The sequence below is a fragment of the Rhinolophus sinicus genome, chromosome 17 (assembly GCF_057876585.1).
Source record: "Rhinolophus sinicus isolate RSI-liver-muscle chromosome 17, RSI-T2T, whole genome shotgun sequence".
NCBI classification, from domain to species: domain Eukaryota; kingdom Metazoa; phylum Chordata; class Mammalia; order Chiroptera; family Rhinolophidae; genus Rhinolophus; species Rhinolophus sinicus.
In genome coordinates, this window is record NC_142517.1 from 35,119,203 (window position 1) to 35,144,380 (window position 25,178).

Here is a 25,178-nt window from a genome sequence, read left to right on the forward strand (position 1 = left end):
GACACATTGTGACAACGTTGAAACTCATTTTTTTAAAATATTTGTATATCTTGCTGGATTTAATTTTCTGATAAAAATGAACTTTTATCTCCATGGTATTAGGTGAGTTTGGTTAATGATATTTTTTCTCTCTTAAGACTGCCCTTGCTCAATTTTAATATCAACGTAAGACTTAGATTACTTTTTCTAGAATCTAGAAAGGTCTTATAACAGAAATTTCTATCTGTTCCTTAAAGATTTGGTTATTATCATTCAGCAAACCCTCTAGACTTGGAGTCTTTAATTCTGAGGATGAGGGAAGTTTTTCTCTACTGATTCAACTAGTACTTTAATGCTTACTTGATTATCCAGATCTTCTATTTTTTTTCCCTTGGTTCAATTTATAATTTATACATTTCTGTAAAAAATTGATCATAAGCCTATTCATTTTCAAAGTTATCTGCATAAAGAAATACAAGAATCTTTTAGGGGAGATGGAAACATTCTGTATCTTATTTGTGGAGGTGGGTTCACAGATATATACATCTATCAAAACTTACCAAACTGTGTATTGTATAGAGATACAGTTTATAGCAAATAAATCATACCTCACAAAGTTGGTTAATATTTATCTGCAGAAAATTATACATAGCACTTTTTGTGATTTTAATAAAATTACCTTCTGTATCTTTAGATTTGTTCTCCTTTTTTTTTTGGTCTTAATATTGTTTATTTGGGCAATCTCTCTTTCTTCTTCAAGCATCTGGTTAAAAATCTGTCCATTTCATTATCTTTTAAATAACTAGCTCTCTGGGAGAACCCTTAGTATCCTTGTCTTGACTTTTCTGCCACAGTTTCTTACCACCATTTTGTATAAGTAAAAGAAAGCATATGAAAGGATAGGTGATTAGAGGAGGGTACTCTTGGGGCAGAGGCCAGAGTTGAAGGAACAAGATTCTTTTCTCTCAAGTTGCCTACTGAAGCCAGCAGATCAGGTTCAGGAGTTACTGGAGGTAGTTTCCTCTATGCAAATTGATGTGGCTGAAATATCATTAGGTGTTTTTGAGAACTCCCCTCAGAATATTTGAAGAGGACTTAGCTGGCGATGTGGACACTCATTACCCTTCAGGAACTGGGTTCTGTCACTTTTGCATTCAGGGCCGTAATATTGGCTCTTAGTGGATGACCCGATCAGACTGATGAAAATGCACAGCAGAGTCTGAAAATCATACAGCATCAGTTAACTACTAAATCGTTAATGTGTTTTACTGTCTTGAAAATCATGTGTTTGTTTTGCCAATTAAATACATTTGACTAGTTATAAAGGCAATTTATAATTTTATTTTTATTCATTGAAAAACTAGTCTTCTGGATTTGAAGGAGCTAATTATACTTAATTGTTTAATGTAAAATCTTTATTGCTTTTTATTTTTCTTCTAGTCATCAAATGCATTCTAGAAGAAAATGTCATAATATGTGAGATGGACTATTTCGCAATGCAATGCTTATATCTGAACACTAAAGATGAGCTTAGAAAGTAATATCCCTATTAAAAGAATATTCAGAGATGCCTCTCAGTTGTCTTGGATTTTATTCAGAATAAGCAGGTGCTGTGCAACAGATGTACCAAAAACGTTGTTGAACATCATTCCCTATCCATATAAGATAATTACGTATTTTTGAAAACTTGAAAGGAAAATGAGTGTTGTGGATAGGACTTTGTTACTTATGGAATATTACTAAGCAGCCTAATGGGAAATCAACTGTGCTTTTACTAATACTGATCGGTGCTGGTCATCAGCAATGAAGTTATTTATCTTAAATTTGAATTATACCTCCAAGAATTGGAAAAAAGGTTGGGAGAACAAACTTGAGTAAACTACCCTGTGCTATTTTTTTTTTTTTTTTTTTTTGTATTTGAGGTATCTTTTGTTTGTTTTGTTGACTGTTGGGGATAAATTGGAAACCTAAGGCTAAAGGCCACTCTATTGTATAGTTTGCCAGGACTGACCTAACCAAGTACCACAGACTGAGTGACTTGAACAATGGACATCTACTTTCTAGTAACAGTTCTGGAGACTGGAAGTCTGAGGTCAAGGTGTCTTTGGAGTTAGTTTCTTCTGAGTCCTCTTTCCTTGGCTTGTAAATGGCTACCTTCTCCCTATGGCTTCACATGTTGTCAAGGTTTTCCAAAGAAACAGAACAGGAAAATCTCTATCTAGATCAAATCTATCTATCTATCCATCTAGCTAGCTATGCATATTTATGCATATCTATCTGTCTGTCTATCTATCAATCATCATCATCTATTGAGAGATGTAGTATAAGAAATTGGCTCACACAGTGTAGCGACTTTGGAAATCCAAAATCTAAAGGGTAGGCAGACAGGCTGAAGACTCAGGGAATAGTTTCAGCTCAAGTACAAAGGCAGTGGTTGGCAGAATTCCTTCGTGTTCATAGAAAGTCAATCTTTGGTCTATTAAGGTCTTTAGCTGATTGGATCATGCTTTACTCAAAGTCCACCAACTTAAATGTTAATTTCATCCAGAAAGCATCTTCACAGAAACACCCAGAATATGTTTGACTATCTGGACACTGTGGCCCAGCCAAGTTGATACATACATTTAACCATCACACGTGGTCTTCCCTCTGTACCTATCTGTGTCCAAATTTCCTCGTCTTATAAGGACACCAGTCATAATTGGATTAAGGCCCACTGTATTGACCTCATTTTAACTTAAATCTATCTCCAAATACAGTCATGTTTTGAAGCCTTGAGGGTTAGAAATTCAACATATGAAGTTTGAGAGAACACAAGTCAGCAGATAACCACCATTAATTTAAAAATAAGCATAAATAGAAAGATAATTCAAAGGGAAAAGCAGTCCTCCTAATATTGAAAATATGTTATTTCCTCTGACTTTAGGGTATTCCTCAAATAAGCCAATTAACTGGATGCAATGTAAAGTAACTTTTTTATATGTTCACATTTCTACAACTTAAAAACAATTTTATTTTTCTTTGCCAAGGTTATTTACATTACAACAATAATTAGAGATTAGATTTTTTTTAATGCTTTTTCTGGTTATATCTAGATTTCTATCTTTTTTTTGTGTGTGTGTGTTTGCAAATTTCAAACTAGAGCACAACATGTAAGATGTTTTCATACTGCGCTATGAACTAATTTGAAGTTGCTATTAAAACAGACACTTTCTGCTTTTTCTGGCAATATAAGAAATAAGCAATAAGAAAATTACCAATAAAAATGAAGAGAAAATTAACAAGAGAATATGAAATGAGGACAATCAGAATACACATTTTCAATGGTTCTCTCAAATCATAAATGTAATCTTACAACATTATATCTTATGTTTTACATCATTATGTTTATATCATATATTAGTATCTTATGCCTCTTCTTATATTTTTCAAATCCATTTAACTAAAGGTTAAAATGCTTCCCTATCTCTGACACTGAAGAAATGCTTGTATTATCTTTTTTTTTTTTTTTTTTTTTTGCAGATAACAAAGAGATTTTTCTTTCCAAAGCAATTCACAAGTCCTTCATAGAGGTTAATGAAGAAGGCTCTGAAGCCGCTGCCACCTCAGGTGCCAAGCTGTTTTCTAAAATCTTCTCATCTTTTCTAGATTTGTATTTTTGAAGCAATCTTGTGCAGGGGATAGGGGTCATTTTTAGAACCCAACCATAAAACTGACTCTTCTCTGGCTCTGCTCTAACTTAGAAGTATAGCTAAAACTAGCTAGAATGTTCTAAACTCACTCTAGTGCCCCATGTGGCGTGACTCCCACCTCCCATTTTCTAATGAAAGGTGGGAGGACATTTGGCAGCTCTGTAGAGTAGACTTTCATGCTCTGCTGCCTGTTTCAATGTTTTAAATATTTCCCTGCTGCCCACTGAAACATTTTCTTCCTGCTTAATTACTTGTGCAGATTAGTTTTTAATTTTGTCAGTGAAAGGTTTTGATTTTTTAAAAGCATATACATGAACAAGAGCATATGATAGCAAGTAATAAATAACTTTAACTGAATTATAATACTAATAAAATCACAATTTTAAATAAATAATTCAAAAAAATTGCCATAAATCATGTGTCCAAAGCCAAAAGGCAAATGTCCTTGGTCATTTTGATCATTCTGACTTCCCTAGTTAAGTGAGAATGATTTTTCCATTGCTTTTTTTTTTCCTTTCTTTAATTTTTTGGATTGGTTTCAACCTCATCATCAAAGTTTAGTTGAGTTCCCCCCCACACACACACACATACATAAAATGTAACACATCATAGTTGTACACAATATTCTACCTTTGCATACATTTGTCCATTAAAAGGAGAACACCAGTTAAAAAAGTATTTTCAGGAGGAAATAGAAACACAGTATTCGCAGATATCAAGAAAACTTAAAATCTTACATAATTTAATAGTGACCTTTTTCTCACAATCGAGTTACCCTTGAGCAAGTATAAAATGATCGTGCAGAAGAAGGATCTCAGGGGAATTCAGTTTCCCAGCTGTAGGAAACACATCTCGGTTCCCATTGCTGTATTTTCCCTTTAATCACTGCCATTCCAGCCGCTTACTAAAAGCCTGGTGACTTGCTATGTAAAAATACCCATTTCAGACAAATAATGATTTGAGAGTATAAAGAAACTTTTTTTTTTTTTTTTTTTTTGGGGGGGGAGGGTTACTTCTCTCTTCCCTTAACTCAAAGGTCATTTTAGTAAACCCGTAAGTATTTATCTGAGACTGAGACTAAAAATATTGTCACAGGCAGAATTAATTGCCCTATTAGTTTTGGAGGGGTGGAGATAGGAAACTGTGTGTGTGTGTGTGTGTGTGTGTGTGTGTGTGTGTGTGTGTATTTACAGTAGAAGTGTTAGCACCGTTAGACTTTTTCTCTCCTTAAGTCTTTAAAATCATGTTTCCTGTAAACCATTGCCTTTGCATTAAACATAGATGGTTTGAAGAAATTTCTCATTATTCCCTGCACATCCACAGACATGTAATTACTTTCTCTCTGCACTGTAGGAATGATTGCAATTAGTAGGATGGCTGTGCTGTATCCTCAAGTTATTGTCGACCATCCATTTTTCTTTCTTATCAGGAATAGGAGAACAGGTAAGTCTGTTATGAAAACAGAACTTTTTTAATAGGTTAAAGAGAAATAATTTTCTTTTAAATGAGAACGCTTTCTACATTATTTATCAGATAATTTCTAATGTTCAAATGATTTTTTAAATGAAATTATTTATATTTTCATTTTGAGATCATTGCATTATAAGCAAGAAGGGAAATAATTGCCCCCCCCCCTTTTTTTATCCCCTCTGTTGTTCACTTCCAACCCAATGCAGGTACAATCCTATTCATGGGACGAGTCATGCATCCTGAAACAATGAATACAAGTGGACATGATTTTGAGGAACTTTAAATCATTTCATTCGAATGACAAGGAAAATAGTAACTAAGCACATTATGTTTGCAACTGGTATATATTTAAGATTTGTGTTTTACAGTATATGTCAAGATAATATTTAAAATAGCTCCAGATAAAAACAATGTATGTAAATTATAAGCCAATTTGTCAAGGAATGTTATCAGTATTATTGAGGTAATGGTCCTGTCATGTCATGTGTTTGTTGTGCTGGTATTTAAAATAAAAGTACATATTGAACATGGAAACAGCTCTCTTTTTCATTTGAGAAGTTGCAGTATAAATACACCTCTAGGTGAAATTTGGAAACAGTTATGCTTCTGGACATTTAAAACAAACAAACAAACAAACAACAAAAAAACATTTACTAGACATTTAACAATATTAAGGAATTTTTGACTTTTGCTAAGTATGAAAACTTCTGGACATCTTAAATCTTTCCTAATCATGCAGAATCAAAGCACCAAAGTAAATTAGCATCATACGCTTTTACCTAATAAGTAATTAACAAGGGAAATAAAGACAGGTACGCCACAAAAATTCTAATTGTTTTTTCTCTGAAGATGGTGTATTACTGTGTAGTATAAAAGAATGTGAACTGAACATCTTCTGTATGGCTCCTTGTCAAAACTTCTTAGAAAAAAAAAACAGGGCTATGCAAACCCATAGATTATAGCTATAGCTTATTTAATATTTCTTTAAAAATCCACTTGGCTTCCTAAGTAAAATATAGACTACAACCAAGTTCCCAAAAGTCCCCAAATAATCCATATGAGCAAATGAATAATACAAATACGCCCTTTGTTATGTTACCAGATAACTACCATGTTTTCCTGAAAATAAGATCTAGCCAGACAATCAGCTCTAAATGCGTCTTTTGGAGCAAAAATTAATATATAAACCTGGTCTTATTTTGCAATAAGACCCGGTCTAATATAATATAATATAATATAATATAATATAATATAATATAATATAAGACTGGGTCTTACATAATATATTATAAGACATGGTCTTATATTAATTTTTGCTTCAAAAGATGCATTAGAACTGATTGTCTGTCTAGGTCTTATTTTCGGGGAAACACGGTAGAAGAACTGTGCTAGTACATATACCAGAAACCGGCAGGTCACAGGCTGAATGCTTCCCACAAAGGTGTTCTTGTTTGTTCTGTGTGAGAGATTTTTGTTTTGAACTTGAACGTCTATAATTGGGATATCATGTTTTTGTGTCTCCCATTGGTTACCTGATGGATGGCTCCTGGATGCATCTGTGTTTGAGATCTCTGGTGAGTTTTAACAACTACTTTGCAGACTATATTGGTCTTATTTTCTAGAATAAGAAGTAGTTGATTACAATGGAGGTAGTACTAACTTCTTAAGGTCTCTAGTAAATTATTTTGTTATACTTTGGCTGAAATAATGGTATTCCTTTAGCGGGGGCAGCGAGGGAAAAAGAAGGAATGATCTCCTCATGTCCCATGAATGAAACTAGGCACATTTAATTACCAAACTTTTGATTCTGTGATTAACGGTTTCAGAAAAAGTTTGAAACATTTCAGAATTTAACAGAAACAGTTTGCATGTAACTTTCTCGTGTGTTAGGTATTTTCCTAAGATTTGGAGCTGTTACCAAGAATTGATATTATCATTAACTTTAATTCTGTTCAGGAGGGTTGTAGTTTAGGGAAACCAGGCCTGATCCTAGACATACTGTATTCTAAACTCTGAGGAAAAACTAGAAAATCTGTGTTTGTTTGTTTTTTTAACAAATCCCCTTGGTGATTTTGTTACACACTAAATCTTGAATATTGCTAAAATAAAGGATACATGTGGAATACTTATTTATGTAGTAGTTGCTTAGATATAATTTATAGAAAATTAGATCAATCAACAAAGTATCCAAAATTAGTGCCTCTCAAATTTTTGTGTATTGGAATTACCTGGGGATGGTAACACAGAGTTTCATTTAGCAGACCTGGAGTGGCACCTCAGAGCCTGCATTTCTAACAAGCTCCCAGTTGATGCCATTGCTGTGCATCCATGGACTCAAGTTGATAGCAAAACTACACTTAACAGAAAGGTTTCATGTTTGATATTGTTATACACGGAAACAGAAAAACTGTGTAATTTTCATACAGCTTAGAGAGATTCAGGGGATGGAGCTGTAGTCTCCATTAAAAATGCAATGCACTTACACACAAAGAAAAATATGGTTTTGCTCTAAAGCCTTTTTTCCTATTACATATTACAGAAAAATGCAGACTTCCTCTGCATATTTGAACCCTTGACATATATTCTTTTAAAAAAATATAGGTACATTTATAGGTAAAGCCATAAAAGAATTTATGAATACCCAAGGCCACCATGCTTAACACTAAATCTTTTACAGCTTATAGTCTCAGAAAACTCATAGTTTATTCATGAACCTGAGGTTATTCTAGAACAGTGCTCTTGTTTTCATTTATAATGTACACAGATTGGGCTAACTGCTGTTGACTGAGGATTGTTATTCTGAGTTTGTGAGAGTCTTCATTACTAGATCACTACTTGTTAAGCATTACATATTTGCTGTAGTTGTATGTCTATTAGTCAACTAAACGAGTTACCTGAAGGAAGAGCAAACATCATTAGACAGGTACGTGGGTTTTATAAAGCCCAAAATACAATTTTTAAAGCTAATATAAGATGAAACGCTACCACTCAGAATGTTTACCTTAACATATTTCAATACAATTTAGATGCTCCTTAGAATAAAACCTTGTTATTAGTATGTTTATGGAGTGCTTCAAAATAGAATACTTGACGGTACCAAGTTTTTCCTATTGCTTGACTTTGTTTATAATTTCTTCAATATTTTTCTTTCTATTGAGAAGGGAACATCTTATAGTTTAGTTTCAATTCCTTTGAAATGCATAAATTACTACACACACAGACACACACACACACACACACAGTGTGCACAACCTCCAGAAACTTCTTTCTCTTTGAAGATATTTTGGCGGAGGAAATTACCATAATCAAATTAGTGCATCCATCACCCCCATTATTTTTTGTGTTGTGTGGTGAGAATGCTTGAGATTTACTCTTTAGAAATTTTCAAGCATACAATATAGTATTCATAACTATAGTCACCATGCTGTACATTAGATTCCCAGAACTTATTCATCTTATAACTGAAAGTATGTACCTTTTGAGCAATATCACCTGATTTTCCCAAAACCCCAGCCCCTAGCAACCACCATTCTACTCTCTGTTTCTGTGAATTCTACTTATTTTTTTCAGATTCTACATTATGAGTGAGATCATGCAGTCTTTGTCATTCTTTGTCTGGCTTATTTCACTTAGCATAATGCCCTCCAGATTCATCCACATTGTCGCAAATGGCAGGATTTCCTTCTTTTTATGGCTGAATAATATTCCTATGTATGAGTGTGTGTGTGTGTGTGTGTGTGTGTGTACACACACACATATATGTGTGTTTATATATGTACATATATATAACATAGGAGTGTATATATTCTTATATATTATATTATATATATTATATATGTCATATAACATATATTATATATTATAAATATATATATATATATATATATATATATATATATATATATATATTACATTTTCTTTATCCATTCATGCGTTGATGGACAGTTAGTTTTTTTCCATATCTTGGCTATTATGAATAATACTGAAATAAACAGACATCTCTTTGATTTTGCTTCCTATGTATTTTAGATATTAATCCCTCATTATATATATGATTTGCCTATATTTTCTTCTATTCTGTAGGTTGCCTTTGTGTTTTGTTGATAGTTCCTTTGCTGTACAGAAGCTTTTTAGTTTGATGTAGTCCCATTTGTTATTTTTTCTTTTGCTGCCTATGCCTTTGGTGTCATATCCAAAAAATTATTGCCAAGACAAATGCTAAGGTGCATTTTCTCTATGTCTCCTTCTAGTAATGCAAACATAGAGTGTACGATACTTAGCCCAGCTGCTTTGTTTCATGATTGCCAACAAAGTTATTCTTGAGGGAATGTAGAAGCCTCTGAATGCACATAAACACAGCTTATGGAAAAAATATCTGTGTCTTATGAAGACAGGGAGAGAGATTTTCACAGAACCAGTTTAATTTTTTATTAACTACTTTAGTTCAAAGTATAAAATATATTTTTACATTAATAAGCTTAAAGCTAAAAGTGCATTATGTTCATATGATTTTGGTGAGACAGATCCATGGATTTGTAAAAAGAATGTTTAATTAATGAAAATAAAATCAATGCAAACAAAACATGTATTTTTTGGGGTCAAAATCTACTCTTTATTATACATTAAGTATAGATGAACTTTTCCTCTCTTTAAAAATTGCAGAGTTTTTGTTTATTTGGAAAAATTAAGTGGTTATTTGTGATATATGGCATATTTCAAAAAATGTTTCTTCTGCAGTCACCACAGTTTCTAGCTGGTATAGCATTTTTTTCTCTCCCTCAAATAGATCATATTTCATCTCTTTACTTTTCTGAAAGTTTTGTAATAATTCACAAATATATAAACCTGACATTTGTTCACACAATTGTTCTTTCCTCTGTCTATTATTCAAGGAAAATTTCTGATGGAGAGATTTTCTTTTTCCAAATGATTGAGTGACCTCCTTCTTTTGGGATTTTCTGTTTAAGTATTTATAACTAGATACCTATGGGAAAAATTTGGCAGTGGAATGACACAGAACCAAGTTTAAACATGAGATCTACCACTTATTAGATGTCTGTCCCTGGAACAAATTGTTTAAGTTTTAACTACATATTTAAATGATAACTTCTACTTCGTAGGAGTATATCAATGATTAAATGGTATAAATGTATATGAAAAATATAAGTAGTACCAGACACATAGCAGTCACTTATAAAAGGCGAGCTATTAGCATTCACATTACCGTATTTCAGCTTTACTATGGCACATCATTTTTCACATTTTAACGTTTATGAAAATGGAGCGAGCACTGGTGTTTTACAATTGCTGGTAAAGGTAGCGGTCATGACTTTAGATGGTGTTTGCCTCTGCATGCCGTAATCTTGTTGCATGAGGGTTGTCTAACTATAATCCCTTGGCTTCTCGGTCAACAAACCATTCGAGAAAGAATCATAATGACTATTTGAGGAAGCACTGAAAATCCTGGTTATTGTCTGAAAAACCTTTCATTGATTTTTCTGTAAGATAAAATGCCAGTTTCAAAACTTGTCAATAGCTTAGAAGAAAGTCCTAGAGATAAAACTTGCTTTCTGGGCATGACTGTATCACCTCTGCTCTTAGTCGTATAGACGACAATGGTATGGGTAAACACAGACATCCCAGAAAGTGACTTGGAGCTGGACACTGTGTTTTAAAAACATTGTATTTTGCTTGTATGTTCATTGTACAATATACATAAGTATGATATATAATCAAATTCACTTAAATAAGTCTAAAAGATGTATTTCATGTTTTGAATGAGTTTAAAATAATTCTATTCAATGTGTCACAGTCTAACTGTGATTTTTTTCTTCCTTAGTAGTACATAAAACAAAGGAGCATCTTGTAATTGATGTCTTGAATTAGAAAATAATATGTTATCCATAGCAAGACTTGGGAGGGAATCACGTCTATTAAAGTGCATAGCAAGTGGAAATGGTATCACCTATAATTTCCAAAAGGCATTGTTTTCATTGGCTATCAGAGGTTTATGTAGAAGTTTGAATTCAAAAAGAGAGGAGGAAGGGAGTGGGGGAGGGAGAAAAGGAAGAAGGAAGTAGAAAAGCAAATATTCACAAGCTACCTACAAATGGCAATTCTTTTCCACAAAATGACTACAGTACCTGAAGCAGACTAAACTCAATTACTAAAAAACATCTGAAAGAAGAATTTTTCTGCTATCCATCATGGAGAAGTGAACATTAACAACTGCAATGTGTGTGTGTGACAAGGGCAGAGTGGGAGAGTGGAAATCTTGAATCTAGTTTGTCTTTAAAAAAATTAATCTCTTAATGTAGCTTAATAGCGTTCTCACTTTACATATTGTACACACTAATTAGAGGCAGTCTATGAGAAGGCTGATAATTATTAGATTTAAATGGCAGAGGTTTAATTTTGCCCTAATTTTTTATTCTTTCAATAAAACTCTTTCCTCCAGTAAGACTGTTTTAATTAGCTGGTCTTCGCAATTTACAGAAGCTATGATCACACAATACTTCCATAGCAGCAGACTTTTAATTTTCAACTTTATTGTCTTCACATGGATCGAATTGAAACCAATTTCTAGGGCATTTCCTCTGTCATAATGGTGCTAATGGAAGAAAATTTAAAAAGTAAATGCTAGATCTTGATAATTTTGAAAGAAATATTTTTCTAATTGAAATCATTCAGAAATATTTTCTTGAACCAAATAAAACAGAAAGCATTTTCTTCATTTGACTTCTATTTCAATTAATGGTTTCTGGGTTGTTCCATTTATATATTACATTAATAAAGCTAAAATTCTTTATTAAGAACTAAAGTGTTAAATATTTACCTGGGCAAATTTTAAAAGCGACAATAAATGCCACAAGATGTCACTGTAATCCTAATAAACTAATAAGGGTAGTAACCACTTTTATTTCAACATTTAAAGAAGTTAGATGAAAAAAATCTTCACAATAGTCACACAGCAGTTGGTAATCTTACAGTCTATCTTTCCAGATCTACACGTAACTATAAAAGTTTACCCTGGAATAAGTCGCTGACATTCAATGCCAACTTTCATAGACTAGAGTAAGAATCTTTTACTCTATTGAAATAAAATCATTTTCATTTTCATGGTATAATTCCATCTAGCTAATTTCTGATTCAGATTGGAAATGGAATATTTTTAACTCAATGGACATAAAAACTCCAGGTTAAAGATCCTGTAAAAGATCTTTATACCCATTCTATGATGTCTTTGATGTCTGTAAAAGATTCCATTGCCAGCCAGAATGCAGATAAAATTGACAAAAAAAACACAGCTTGGGCCATAAAAAAAAGTAAAAATAATTCTCTTTTCTCTTTTGGTAGTGTACTCACGACACAAATTGTAAATGAATTATTACAATTCTTGTTACCTCCCCTGTTGAATAGTCTCCTTCTGATTCACATCCACACAGATTAAAGGGGAATCTATAAACCTCTGTTTTAACTACAGTGACAAAATCATGGAGAAAAGATAGTTTCGTTGGTTTTTCCAAGATTGCTTTTACCATTAACTGATAGAGAGAGTAACCTATCATTTATTAAAGAAGGCTCTTCTATGCCTTTGAATGTGTAAAATACGTTAGATTTAAAATTCTTAAATATTCTTAGCTACAAGGGACTGATTGCTATGCACACATGGATTTAGAGGCAACTTTTTTTGGAAGTTGTCCCTTACGTTTCAAAAAAGGATGTCTCAGTGAAAATATTTCAAAAAGCAAATTCTCATAACTAGGTGTATGAAAGCCATCACCACCAGTAACTTTGGTGGTCACTTTTCCTTTTACTGAAGTTTTCTCCATATTTATTCACTTAGCAATTACTAATTTATCATGCACTAAAGATACAAAGATGAATTAAACACAGACCCAACAGGGTCTTAAGGCTCTTGAAATCTGGTTGGAGGAGGCAACTGCTTTAGCAGATGATGTTAGGACAAGAGCTCATATTGGGTGCAACTGGGCATAGATGAAATGGTGAGTTCTTTAGGAAGCAAGGGAAAGAGGCCCACTTCTATATAAATCCCAAATGGGAGGCAAAAATGACGTTCTGGTGATTGGTTTTTTTCCTCAATATGCTGATTTATTTCCTTCTGCACTGAAAGAAAACCTGCCAAAATGCATGATTTTAATTCTCTTCTCAATTTGATAAGTTTTCTTAACTAATGAAACCAACCATTTTCTAATATGCATGACATTGTTAGCACACACAAAAAAATGTAACAAATTGTTTACTTGAAAGTAGAAAACATTTCTAGAGAGATGTTCTCTTTAAAGAAACGCTCATGTGGCTGCATAATCATATTGAATTTTACACTTGTTTGCTTCTGCACATAACATTGCAAAAAGTGCTTAGCTATTGATCTGTATAGGTATGTAAAAAAGGAAAAGGTACCAAAAAATCATTCTAATGAAAAATAAAGATACATCAAAGCCTATGATCTTATCTTGTCAGCTAGAAGTTGTCTCTCCATTAGTATAGCATTTTATTTATGTATTTATGTATGTATGTAGTATGTGTGTGTATGTATGTATGTATTTAAGTTTTCAATTATAGTTGACATTCGCTATTATTTTACATTAGCAGTAAAACATTTTTAGACCCCCAAACCTTGTCTTTGGAGTTAGGGCAATGGCGTATCACCTGTGGTAAGCCACAGCTAGAAGATTATTCCAGTGCTGGCACAGAAAGGATTTTTATGTTCAGAATTTGGTATTATTACAAGATGACAAAGTTCCTAAGTAGTAGATTTATAGCCATTGACAGGCATAGAAGCTGTTTCTGGGCAATGAACAGGCTGGGAACAGACAAGAACAATTCACAGTCCTCACGCTCCTCCAATCTCCGGGAGATCTCCCTCCACGAATGTCACCAAGACCATACACTCTTGGGCAACCACTATAAGGGAGGCATGAAATACTGTGTCCACCCACCCACATCTGGTATTTATATCCTTTGTACTGCTCCTTGCTGTTTGGGGGATAAACTCAAGTACTGGCAACCTAAACTAGGTCCAAGTCATATCCACACCCACCCTGCAACCCCAGCTTCTCTGGTCTGGCCTAGTACCTGCTATGCTTCTCCTTAAAGTGAAAATTGCAGTTACGGTCAAACAGAAGATATTTTCTTTGGAGAATTAATTTTTTTAAATTTAAAACAATTACAAAAAGAAACTCTCGATAGCAGAAAAACAAACACTCTGATTGCAAAATGGACAGAGGAAATGAATAGACATTTTTCTAAAGTAGACATACAGATGGCCAACAGGTACATGAAAACATGTTCAACATCAGTAATCATCAGGGAAATGCAAGTCAAAGCCATGATGAGCTGTCACCTCACATCCATCAGAAGGGCCATCATCAAAATGATAAGTGATAACATGTGCTGTTGAGGATGTGGAGAAAAGGGAAATATTGTGTACTGTTGATGGGGATATAAACTGGTACAGACACTATGGAAAACAGCATGGAGGTTCCTCAAAAATTTTACCATACGATCCTGCAATTCCACTTCTGGTTACATATTCAAAGGAAATTAAATCACTGTCTTACAGAGATTTCTGTACCCCCATGTCCATTGCAACATTATTTACAATAGTCAAGACATGGAAACAGCCTAAGTGTCTATGTATAGATGAATGGATAAAGACAATGTGACACACACACACACACACACACACACACACACACACACAAACACACACAGACCAGAATATCATTTAGCCAAAAAAAATAAGGAAGGAAATACTGCTATTTGTGACAATATAGATGAAGCTTGAGGGCATTGTGTTAAATAAATTAGACAGAAAAAGACTAATACGTATGATTTCACTTATATGTGGAATCTAAAAAACTGAACTCATCAAAACAGAACAGATTGGCAGTTGCCAAGGGCTGGGGAATTGGGGTGGGGGAAATGGGTGAAGGTGGTCAAAAAAGTATGAAAATAAAAATGAACCTAACAGTTCATAGGAAGGGAAAAATATAGAACTAGCCATGTGGCAAAAAAAAAAAAAAGGCTAACTTTAAATCACTGGTTTGTTTTTCTCCTTGGCACACAGCATATCCCATCTTGCCTTGCAGCTGGGTGCAGCAAATAACTAAATTCTGGCAAAAGGTATGTAAGCGGACATATGTATGTCATTTATTATCCTCCAGCTCTTTCTCTCCTCTCACCTGCTGGCTGGGTGCAGAATGCCCAGAGAGGGATCAGGCCCTAGGTGCTGAAAGAAACCCCAAGAGGAAAGGAGCCTGGTTCCAAGTTGCCACTTGGAGAAGAGATGTCCAGAAGAGCCATGGGGCCAAGAACACTCATTGGACCTATCCATGAGCAACAGCTAACACTTGTATAGTTAAGACACTAAATTTGAGTCTATTTGTTTATCATAACTGTTAGCCTACTGTGACTTCCAAGCATATATATGACTGAATTATTCTCATAAGCATGCTGCATCCCCTTGTATTTTTATCCATTTTTCTTTGCCCTGACATTTTACCAAAATGTGTAACACACTACAAAATATACGTATCCCAGATCACAATGTGGTCTCCAATTAGCAAGGCATACTTACTTTAAATTAATACTTGATCTTTGTGAGGTTGCTTTCACTAAAAACTGTTGAACAATGCAGGATATTATTTTCAGGAAGGATTTTTGATGCTGACACCTTAAGTAGCCCCTTTATACAGGCCTAGTGAGTCAACAAACCGATGTTGATTAGATTTCACCACCTCTGCTTCTGACTCCAAGAACCAAATACATGAAACTGCCTTTTGTTTCCTGGACCAGTCTGCCCCAGGACACTGCATCTTTGCCTGGTTCATTCTCTCTCTCTCTCAGCTCTGAACTGCACTTACACCCTCAGGCTGAAGCTGCTACATGTACCTATTGACCTTTAACATCATCATCTCTTCCCAGATCTGAACCACTAAGAAAAGCAGCCAAGCCATATAATAAGATATCCTATTAATGAATGTTTATTCGTTTATGAATTTATTCTCCATTGTCTGAGCACCTACCTGTGAGGGCACAGAGACGCAAATGAGCTTGGCTCAACCCCTACCCTCAGAGAGCTTACACTCTTGTAGAAAGAGGTTGGGGGAAGAGACAGAAATGTACACAGGCAGTTAAGATCCTGTGCAAGGCGTGTGATAGAGGGAAGCTCAGGGTGGGCATCTGTCAAAATAAATTGAGTTGTAGAAAGTTAAGATTTGTGCTGTTTATTGTAGGCAACATAATACATTTTTTAAAGTACTGTTACGAAAGGAACTTATTAAAGCATTTTTAAAATAGCTTTTGTTATTTTGTTATTTTGTCCTTCTTCCTCTGTTGCAAGGACCACTTCCTTTAGACTTGTTTTCATACTGCGCTTATTTAAATATATTTACCTGTTACTTCTGATTTTGAGTTTGGGCCTTTATTTTCTTTTAAAAGTCAAGATATGTACTGATCCCTTATAAACGAACCTACTTTGGGGCTATTTATAGCATTCTCATTGCACAGGCATAACACAAATTAAAACAGTGCTAAAATAGTTTGAAAATACAACATGCTATAGAAGTTCTAAATGATAACAGAACAGATGAGGGAAGACTTACGGGCAATTTATCAGTTTTGTATGCATTTTTCCCCCTGACAGACAAACTGAGTTCAGGCTATTGATACTAGAAAGCTCTTAGAATAAGTTTCAAAATCAAAACAGAACAGATAAAACCCCCAAACCCAAAATGTCAAGCAAAAACCAACAATTGAAATCAATAGCTTAAAACAAACTATCTGCTCCAAATATTATTATGGCAACAACAAAAATAGAACAAATTTTAATATAAGTATAAGTAAATAACAGATCATCAAATATGATCTTTGGAACGTGTATTTTAAAACTGGTTTTCAAAAATAAATAGTGCTATATTTTAAGTGTTAAAATCCTGATATATTCAGTAAATACTATGAGTAACATATTGAGTATTAACGTATCTGGTATTATGACTGTATGTCTACAAGGCAGGCCTTAACATTTTTGAAAGTGGGAAAAAATATAATCAGTGGTTCCTACAATGGTAACAATTTAGCTTCAATCCTGACCAAGATCACTTTTTTATTTCACAATGTTAAAGAAAGTATTACCATTGCTAGGATTTGGCAAGAGTCTCAGAGGTGGCAAAGTAAGCATTATGAAAAACTTCACCTGTGCATAGCTCAGGAACACAATTGTTATCTCTGTGTATTTGAACTTCCAACTAGGATGCCTAATATATTCTAAGGCAATGGAAGTCGAAATGTTTTTTACTAGAAGCTTTCCCAACCCCTCAAATAATCATTTATTTCCACTTAAGAGAACGCTATTCAACCCTGCATTTTACTGTTGAGGAAACATACACCCAAAGAGATGCAGCTTTCCCTGAGCATAAGCATCATCGTGTGGACACTAAATGTGCACCCTCTCTGTGTCAACCACTGAGCTTTATACACTTTGCACCATGTCATCCTTTTAATAATCCTAGGGGCTATTTTTATCCCAATTAATTAATGAGGAAACTGATGCTTGAAGCAATTGTATATCATACTCAGGGTCACATGGATACAATTTAAGTCCTTCTTCAGAGGCAGCATTCTTACTCACTGCACCGAACTGCATATTGGTTGCGGTGTCATATTTTGAACCCAGGGCTCAGGACTACCAAGCACAGTCAGTACAGTTACTACACAACTTGTCACATTTTAGGCACTCAAAGATATTGTGGAGCAAATTAATGAGTGGAAATTAAATGCATAAAATGTAATGCTACGTCTTCACAAATTTATCTGCTATGAATTTTCACTAACACAGCTGGGAGAGTGGTTCCATTTTTATAGTTAGCTAGACATCAGTTTTGTTTCCTTTCAAAGTTACCTTTACGTTTTAATCACTATTTTAAAAGAAAATAAAATATAAGACAGTTCAGAGAGGGAAAATGTGCATTACCTGCAAAGCAGTTATGATTTGAAAGTTGTTACCTGAATATGAGTGTATATTGAAGAAAATAAGAATAAATGCGAAAGAAAATATTCAATGATAGAACTGAAACTATACATTTTTAAAGAATTAATATAACATCAACTTTTTTAAATTTCTCATAATTTCAATTTAGTATATAATATGTATACATCATATGTTATATATATATATATTTCCCTAAATGGGCATTGATTTATGTGCCAATATACTGCTATCTGATACTTCTTTATTGAAGCTTTAATGTCATCTAGTAAGTATTGAATAAAAGGGTTAGCGAGACATACAAGAATCTATCGTAATTTACCATAATTATGTTTGTCAGATTTTCTAGGAAAATACCAATTTAAAGTGCATATTCTGCCGACACTCATTTTTGTAAAACACCCAAGTGTTTTTGAAATTTCCACATTTTAATACCATCATGCCTTCTCCCAGACTTTCTCTCAAAGCCCAAAATCAATATATTCAATATCCATGTAGTCACCAAATATTTACTAGCTGTCCATTATGTTCCAAGCCCCAAGGATAGAGGCGTGAACATCAATCAGCACTACCTTTGGGTTCAGAAAAGTAGGTAGCTCTATGTCAACTTAATGGGGAATTATACATTAAAATTCAGCTGACCTTTAGAAAAGGTTAAAACTTTCTCTTTGTGCCTGTTGTGTGACTGCCTAGGAAACTTACATTAAAAAAAGGCTAACACAGGTTTTTGCTTTTTCCTTTACATTCTTCTTAGCATTTAGGAGAGTAAAGGTTTTATTTTTGTTTTTTTAATTAAAGATGGAAGAATTTCAAGTTATTATGAGTTTAAACACAGTTCATATCTATGTAAGGGGAACTTATCTATGGATATTTGCATTTTAGTCAAAAAGAGATAATACGTACAAGATAAAGATAATCCAGACAAATGTATATTATTTGAAGCCCATCAAATCATATTTTTCACCACTGCTCAACAATTTCAGTAAATTTTGTGATTTTATAGAAGTAATATCAATTTATTGTATAAAATATGAACTAAATGTTCATCAAAACAGGAATGGATAAATTATTGCAGATTCATACAATAGAACACTATGTATTAATTTAAAAAATAGAGTTCCAGGGATTAATGTGAAAAAAAATCTCAAAAACAGTATTGAGCAATATATATATGTGTGTGTGTATATATATATGTATATATATACATATATATATAGTAATATCATTTCTATAAAATTTTAAGCTATACAAAACAGTACCATATACTACCAAATGGATGTACATAGTAAAAATACAAAAACCTGCATGGATTGATAAACAACAAATGCAAGATAGTGGAGATGAAGAGAAAAGACTAGAAATGAGATCAAAGAAGGGTATTGAAGGAAGGAAGAGGTCAAATGTATGTATTAACACTACAGTCTAACAATTACCTTCATGAAAACATATAGGTGATTCTAGGGCTTATCTGCCTTTCCTAAAGGTTCCCAGTGCTGACTGCCTTTAGTTTGATATCAGAAAGTTGTCCTCTATAATTCATTTTATTTAAGTTACTTACGGTAGAAAAGTAATTCCTGACTCTTATTTCCTTACGGCTGAGGTGCAAATCTTAATAAATCTGAAAAATAACAACCAAAAAAGACCAAAAAAAAAACAACAAAAAACAAAAACTCTGAAACTGACATAGAGAAGTATTGTTACGATTTGGCACTTTAAATTGTCAGTTCTGGAATGTTTGTTATATTATATTTTATACTTTTCTGTATGTTTGAACTATGTCATAATTTTAAAAAGCAAGTTATTGAAGACAAAGATAAAAGAAAAATTTTTTAAAAAAATTCTGACAAGCCAAAAGGAGAAAATAATTTTTCATTACTCTACCACCATAATTCTACCATCCAGAAGTAACCACATCTACATTTTGGTGTGTATTCTACAGTCATATGTGTGGTAAATGACATCATACATTTTGTTACCATTTAAAAATTTTATATTGTTAACATATGTTCAGAATATTAAATGTTTATTCTTACATCTTTCTAGAATGACATTTCATTGTATGTTTGTAACGTGCTTTATTTAATCAATCCTCCCTTTCTAGAAACGTAGGCTGTTTTAATTTTCATAATTTTAAATAATGTTGTAGTGAATGTTCTTGTACATGTATTTTGTACATATAATTTCCATATAAGCAGAATTTCTGGGTCAAAACTATACACAGTTTTCTAAGTTTAAAGCATGTTTTGAAATTGCTCTCCAAAAAGATTATATTAAGTTATATCATCAGAATATGAAAGATTCCATGCACTCAAAATAGTACTTATTATTTAAAAAAATCTCTAATAGTTACATGAAATAGAATTCTACTCTTTTTACTTTTGTAATTTCTGTTTCATAATTTTGACTATACCTTAAATAGACTTTTATCTTTTTACTTACAGTTCTGTAAGATTTTTTATATTAAATATATTAACCTTTCTCATATAGTGTGAATATTTCTTCCAAGTTGTAGTTTGCCTTTCATTTTAGAGTGTTTTTAATGTTTTCAATTTTATAAAGTTAAATCTATCACCATCCTTCTTTATGTTTTCTGCTTATGTGTATAATCACTTATGCATTATTTAGCATTTGTTTCATTTTGCACTTGGATATTTAACCATATGGAGCTTATTTTAGTATAGTTGCGCATATTGTGCAAGAAATGTAATTCTATCTTATTATAGATTATTACAAATAGTTGATCAGCTGTTTAAAAGGCACTCATTGAATAATCCAGACTTAATCTGCTAACTTGAATTTTTTCAATACTTAATTCTTATATATCCTGTTTGTGAATTTTCTATTCCTTCCATATTAAAAAATGAATTATTTTTCTACAAAGAGATAAATATCTAGTATATATTTGAAGAAACTTTAAAAAGCAAGTTTTCCTATGGTTCACATTGTGTTAAAATTTTTAATGCAATCTATATAACTTAAACTATTACTTTTTCATATTTTCACTTATCTTAGAATTCTAGTCTACTTGTACTAGAAAAGAAAAAAAACATTAATGATCTATTGATTCTTGATATTTAGAATCATTTTACTCAAAGTTCAGGAATTTGAATTCATAATAAAAATAATTACAATATAGCAAGCACAAAGCCTTAGAAATACTCCCTCTTCATTGGCTAAAATGTTAATAGCAAACCATGAAACTGTACTGTCATATCATCCAAGTGATTGAAGTCTCAGTTTTACACCTCTCTATCTTGTTCCTTCTTTTCATCAGTGAGACGAATGAAAATTCAAAGGACATGATCTGAACTGTCTTATTCTTATCCTCTTTCTCACCTATGGAAAATGAGTACCTGCATTTCTTACATTCTCCCTTCTTAATTACATAAAATTATACTGATATTGCCATGGAAGAGGAAATATACATAAGGTATTTCTTCATTGAACAAGGCTCTCTGTTGTAATTATTAACATTTTACTGTTTTTGTTGCAGCAGTTATTGATATGGTGACAGCTCCCTTTTTTTCTTCTAATAACACACTCTCCCGGTTTGCCTCTTACCCTTCTGGCAGATCTGTCACGTCCAGCGCAACACAGGCAGTGAGAGAACAAGAAGGGGTGGCAAAGGGGTAAGAAAGAAACAGAAGTCAAGAAAGTTTTGAAACAGGGGCCAAAGGTTTCACAAGACTGAGAGCCCCAAATCGGGCCACCTTGTGGCTTTTATTGATGCACATACAAGGAAGTAGCATTGTTTTTACTGGGGTCTGTGAGTCTCATACACCAAACCAGAAAACTGGTTCAAACCAATCACTCTTGCCTGTCAAAAGTCCCATGATGTATGAATAATTATTGTTTGTACCTCCCCAGGGGACAAAACCTTTATGTTGAAAACTTACTGAGATGGACAACTGATGTTATCACTTCCCAAGCAGGTTGTGGGAAGGAATACAGCCACAGAGGCAGATGCTCTCTTTAGACTGGGAAGTTGGGAGTCTATGCCCACCTCTATCAACCCTGTGAATTCTCCTGGTGGTCCCCACATTACTGTGCCTGTCTTAGGTTGTTCCTTTCTTGAGGAATCTTACCCGTCATTGGCTAGCCAGCCATCCTTTGGGGCCAAACAAGGAGATGACATAAAGGTGAAGCAATGTCCCTGAAAGGAATAGTCTCACAGCCTCTTCTTTCTTTTTAGGGGTGGGTACGAGGGGACTGAGAGGCATGCAGCTGTGTGACAACACATGTCTTTCTCAGTCTCCTTTTCTTGAAACTATCAGTTTTCCCTTGAACTCACCCATTTCTATGTCTTCATTTGCCATCTTTGACCAAGTCCAAAATTCATATATCCTGCTGAGATATCTTTTCTGAGGAACATCAAACTCAATACAACTGAATGTGAGCACATTCTCTTGCACACACACTCTCCTCAACCCAGCTCCTTCTTCAGTAGCTCAAGAAATGTATCCATCCATTTATTCATATCAGAAACAGAGATACAATCCTTGATAATCCTCTCTCTCACAATAAATCATCAAATTAGTCAATTTAGTTTCCTAAACCCTTTTCAAATGTGCCCACTTCTTTCCATCTCCATTGTCAACACAGTGATCAGCAGTCTGATGGAATATAATGGCATCCACACCTGCAAGTCACATATAATTTCAAATTTTCTAGTAGCCACATTAAAAAAGTAAAAAGAAATAGGTGAAGTTGCATTTAATGTTATTATTTAATTCAATCTATTCAAAATATTCTCATTTTAACATGACATCAATATAAAATATTGTTAATGAGATATTTACATTCTTTTTTTCTCTTGCTAAGTCTTTAAAACATGGTGTGTATTTTCTACGTACAGCATATTGTAACTTGGACAAGCCACATTTCAAGTGCTCACTAGGCACATGTTGCTAGCGCCTGCCATATTGGACAGATCAGCTCTAGTCCAAGCCGTGACCATTTCTTGTTGCAGTGTCTGTTAATAGCCTTCATATAGGCCCACTTAGTCCCTTTTCAATTCATTTTTCATGGGCAACCAGGGTGATCTTTTTTTAATGCAAATCTGCTCTTGTGACTAACGATCCTTCATTAAATTCCCATTTTTCCCTTTGGCTAAAGTCCGAAACTTCCAGCATAACCTATGTAACATCTATGATCTGATCTCATTTGATATTCCTAGCTTGTGTAATGTACAAAACTTCTTAATTCGCAGCTTTTATGCAAACTTGAAATATCTTCACTCTTATCCATCCTTAATTCTTGGCTTAAGTAACACTTAATTACAAAAATCTTCCTTGATACCCGTTTCCCCTTTCCCCCCAGAATGAGTTAGGATTCTAATTTACACAGTCTTATTGCACACAGTACTTTTACTTCATTGGTGAAATTATTTGTGTTATTATCTGTTCAATGTAGGCCTCCCATTTAGGACTATTAGTTAGTCACTCTTCTTCCTCTTTACATCCCTGTACCAAGAACAGTATTTGACATTGAATAAATATATATTGAACGTATAAGTTTGTTCCTCTTAGCATTATTCATGTGAGAAAAAGCCAAGGTTACCAAGATGGGATTAGACCAATCTTGATTCACATTCCTGGGCTAGGGGAGGGACTCTTCTTCCTTCAGCATAAAGTTACCTCATTCTTGAACAAAATTAATGGTCTGTTAACAAGAAAAATGGGGAAGAAGTGGATACTGGGTAGGTTGCCAACACTGTCTACCAGAATTTCCAAATTATTGTTGTGATAGACTGCTCACCTGCTTTGGCTTACATCAGCCCTAAGAAAAGCAAGGCAAAGCCATCTGGAGGTAAGTTTGTGGATGGAGGAGTTTTGTTTTGTTTTTGACTATAAAAATAAAGGGGAAGAAACATACTATATTACTCTGGGTTCTCCAGAGAAACAGAACAAATGAGATATATATCTATATCTACATATCTATATCTATATCTATTTATCTAAAGAGATTTACAATAGAGATTAGTTCATGTGGTTATGGAGGCTGAGAATTAATACATTCTGCTGTCTGCAAGCTAGAGAACAAAGAAAGCTAATGATATAATTCAATTCTAGTCTGAAGGCCCAAGAAACAGGAGCCGATGTCTAAGGATAGGAGAGGATGGTTGGATATTCCAGCTCAAGAAGAAAAAGAGACTTTGACCATCCACCACCATTTTATTCCATTAAGGCCCTAAACAGATTGGATGATGGCCACTCACATTGGGGAGGGCAGATATCTTTATTCAGTCTACTCATTCAAACGCTAATCTCTTTTGGAAACACTTTCATAGACACACCCAGGAATATTTTACGAGCTACGTGGGCATCCCTTAGCTCAGTCAAATCAACACATAAAGTTAACCATTACATGTTCATTATTAACCAACATTCACAAACATTTTCCTGCATCACTGCATTTGGTCCTCCGAACAATTCTGGACAATCTCATTAAGTTGTTGTTATTACCATCATGCATAGTTTACAATGAAGAGATCACAAATCAGAGAGGTTAAGTGATTTGTCCAAGAGCACTTGGTAATTAAATGTTAGGACTTGGAGGTAGTAATCTGATTCCCAAATGCAAACCCTTTCCCTACCACAGTGGTTCTTATAGTATCAGTCTTATCTGGGAACTTGTTAGAAAAGCAAATTCTTGGGCCATACCCCTGATGAAATAAACCAGAAATTCTGGGAGTCTGACACAACAACCCATATTTAACAAACACTCCACGTTATTCTGATGCTTAAAGTTTGAGAACCACTGGACTACACCCTAAAACCCACACTACTTTCCCCTAACTTGATCGGAATTTTTGTCTGGTCGTTTTACAGTTTGGCAGAGAAAAGAAGCACTGCCCTTTCCTAATGGTCAAACCAGGAAATACTTAGTGGGTATTCAAGTACATCATAAGAAGTCAAAGTTGTCTTTACCCTACTTCCAGATTCAAAGGGCTCTTAAATTTAGGATCCACCAATTGGGCCCCATTTCCAAGCTTACATTCTTGAATTAAATTAGTAGTGGCCAGG

At 33.8% G+C, this 25,178-nt stretch overlaps 1 protein-coding gene across 5 annotated transcripts in view; it reads left to right on the forward strand.

Moving 5' to 3' along the window:
- SERPINI1 (serpin family I member 1) overlaps positions 1-5,675 on the forward strand; it is a 75,047-nt gene extending 69,372 nt beyond the window's left edge. For all 5 annotated transcript variants that reach the window (XM_019735797.3, XM_019735777.3, XM_074327440.2 and 2 more), the window contains 3 exons: positions 3,502-3,588; positions 5,025-5,114; positions 5,348-5,675. In XM_019735797.3, coding sequence (XP_019591356.3) covers positions 3,502-3,588; positions 5,025-5,114; positions 5,348-5,424 — 254 coding nt within the window. In that variant the 3' untranslated portion in view covers positions 5,425-5,675. The remainder of the gene's footprint in view (positions 1-3,501; positions 3,589-5,024; positions 5,115-5,347) is intronic.
- The last annotated feature ends 19,503 nt before the right edge of the window (positions 5,676-25,178 follow it).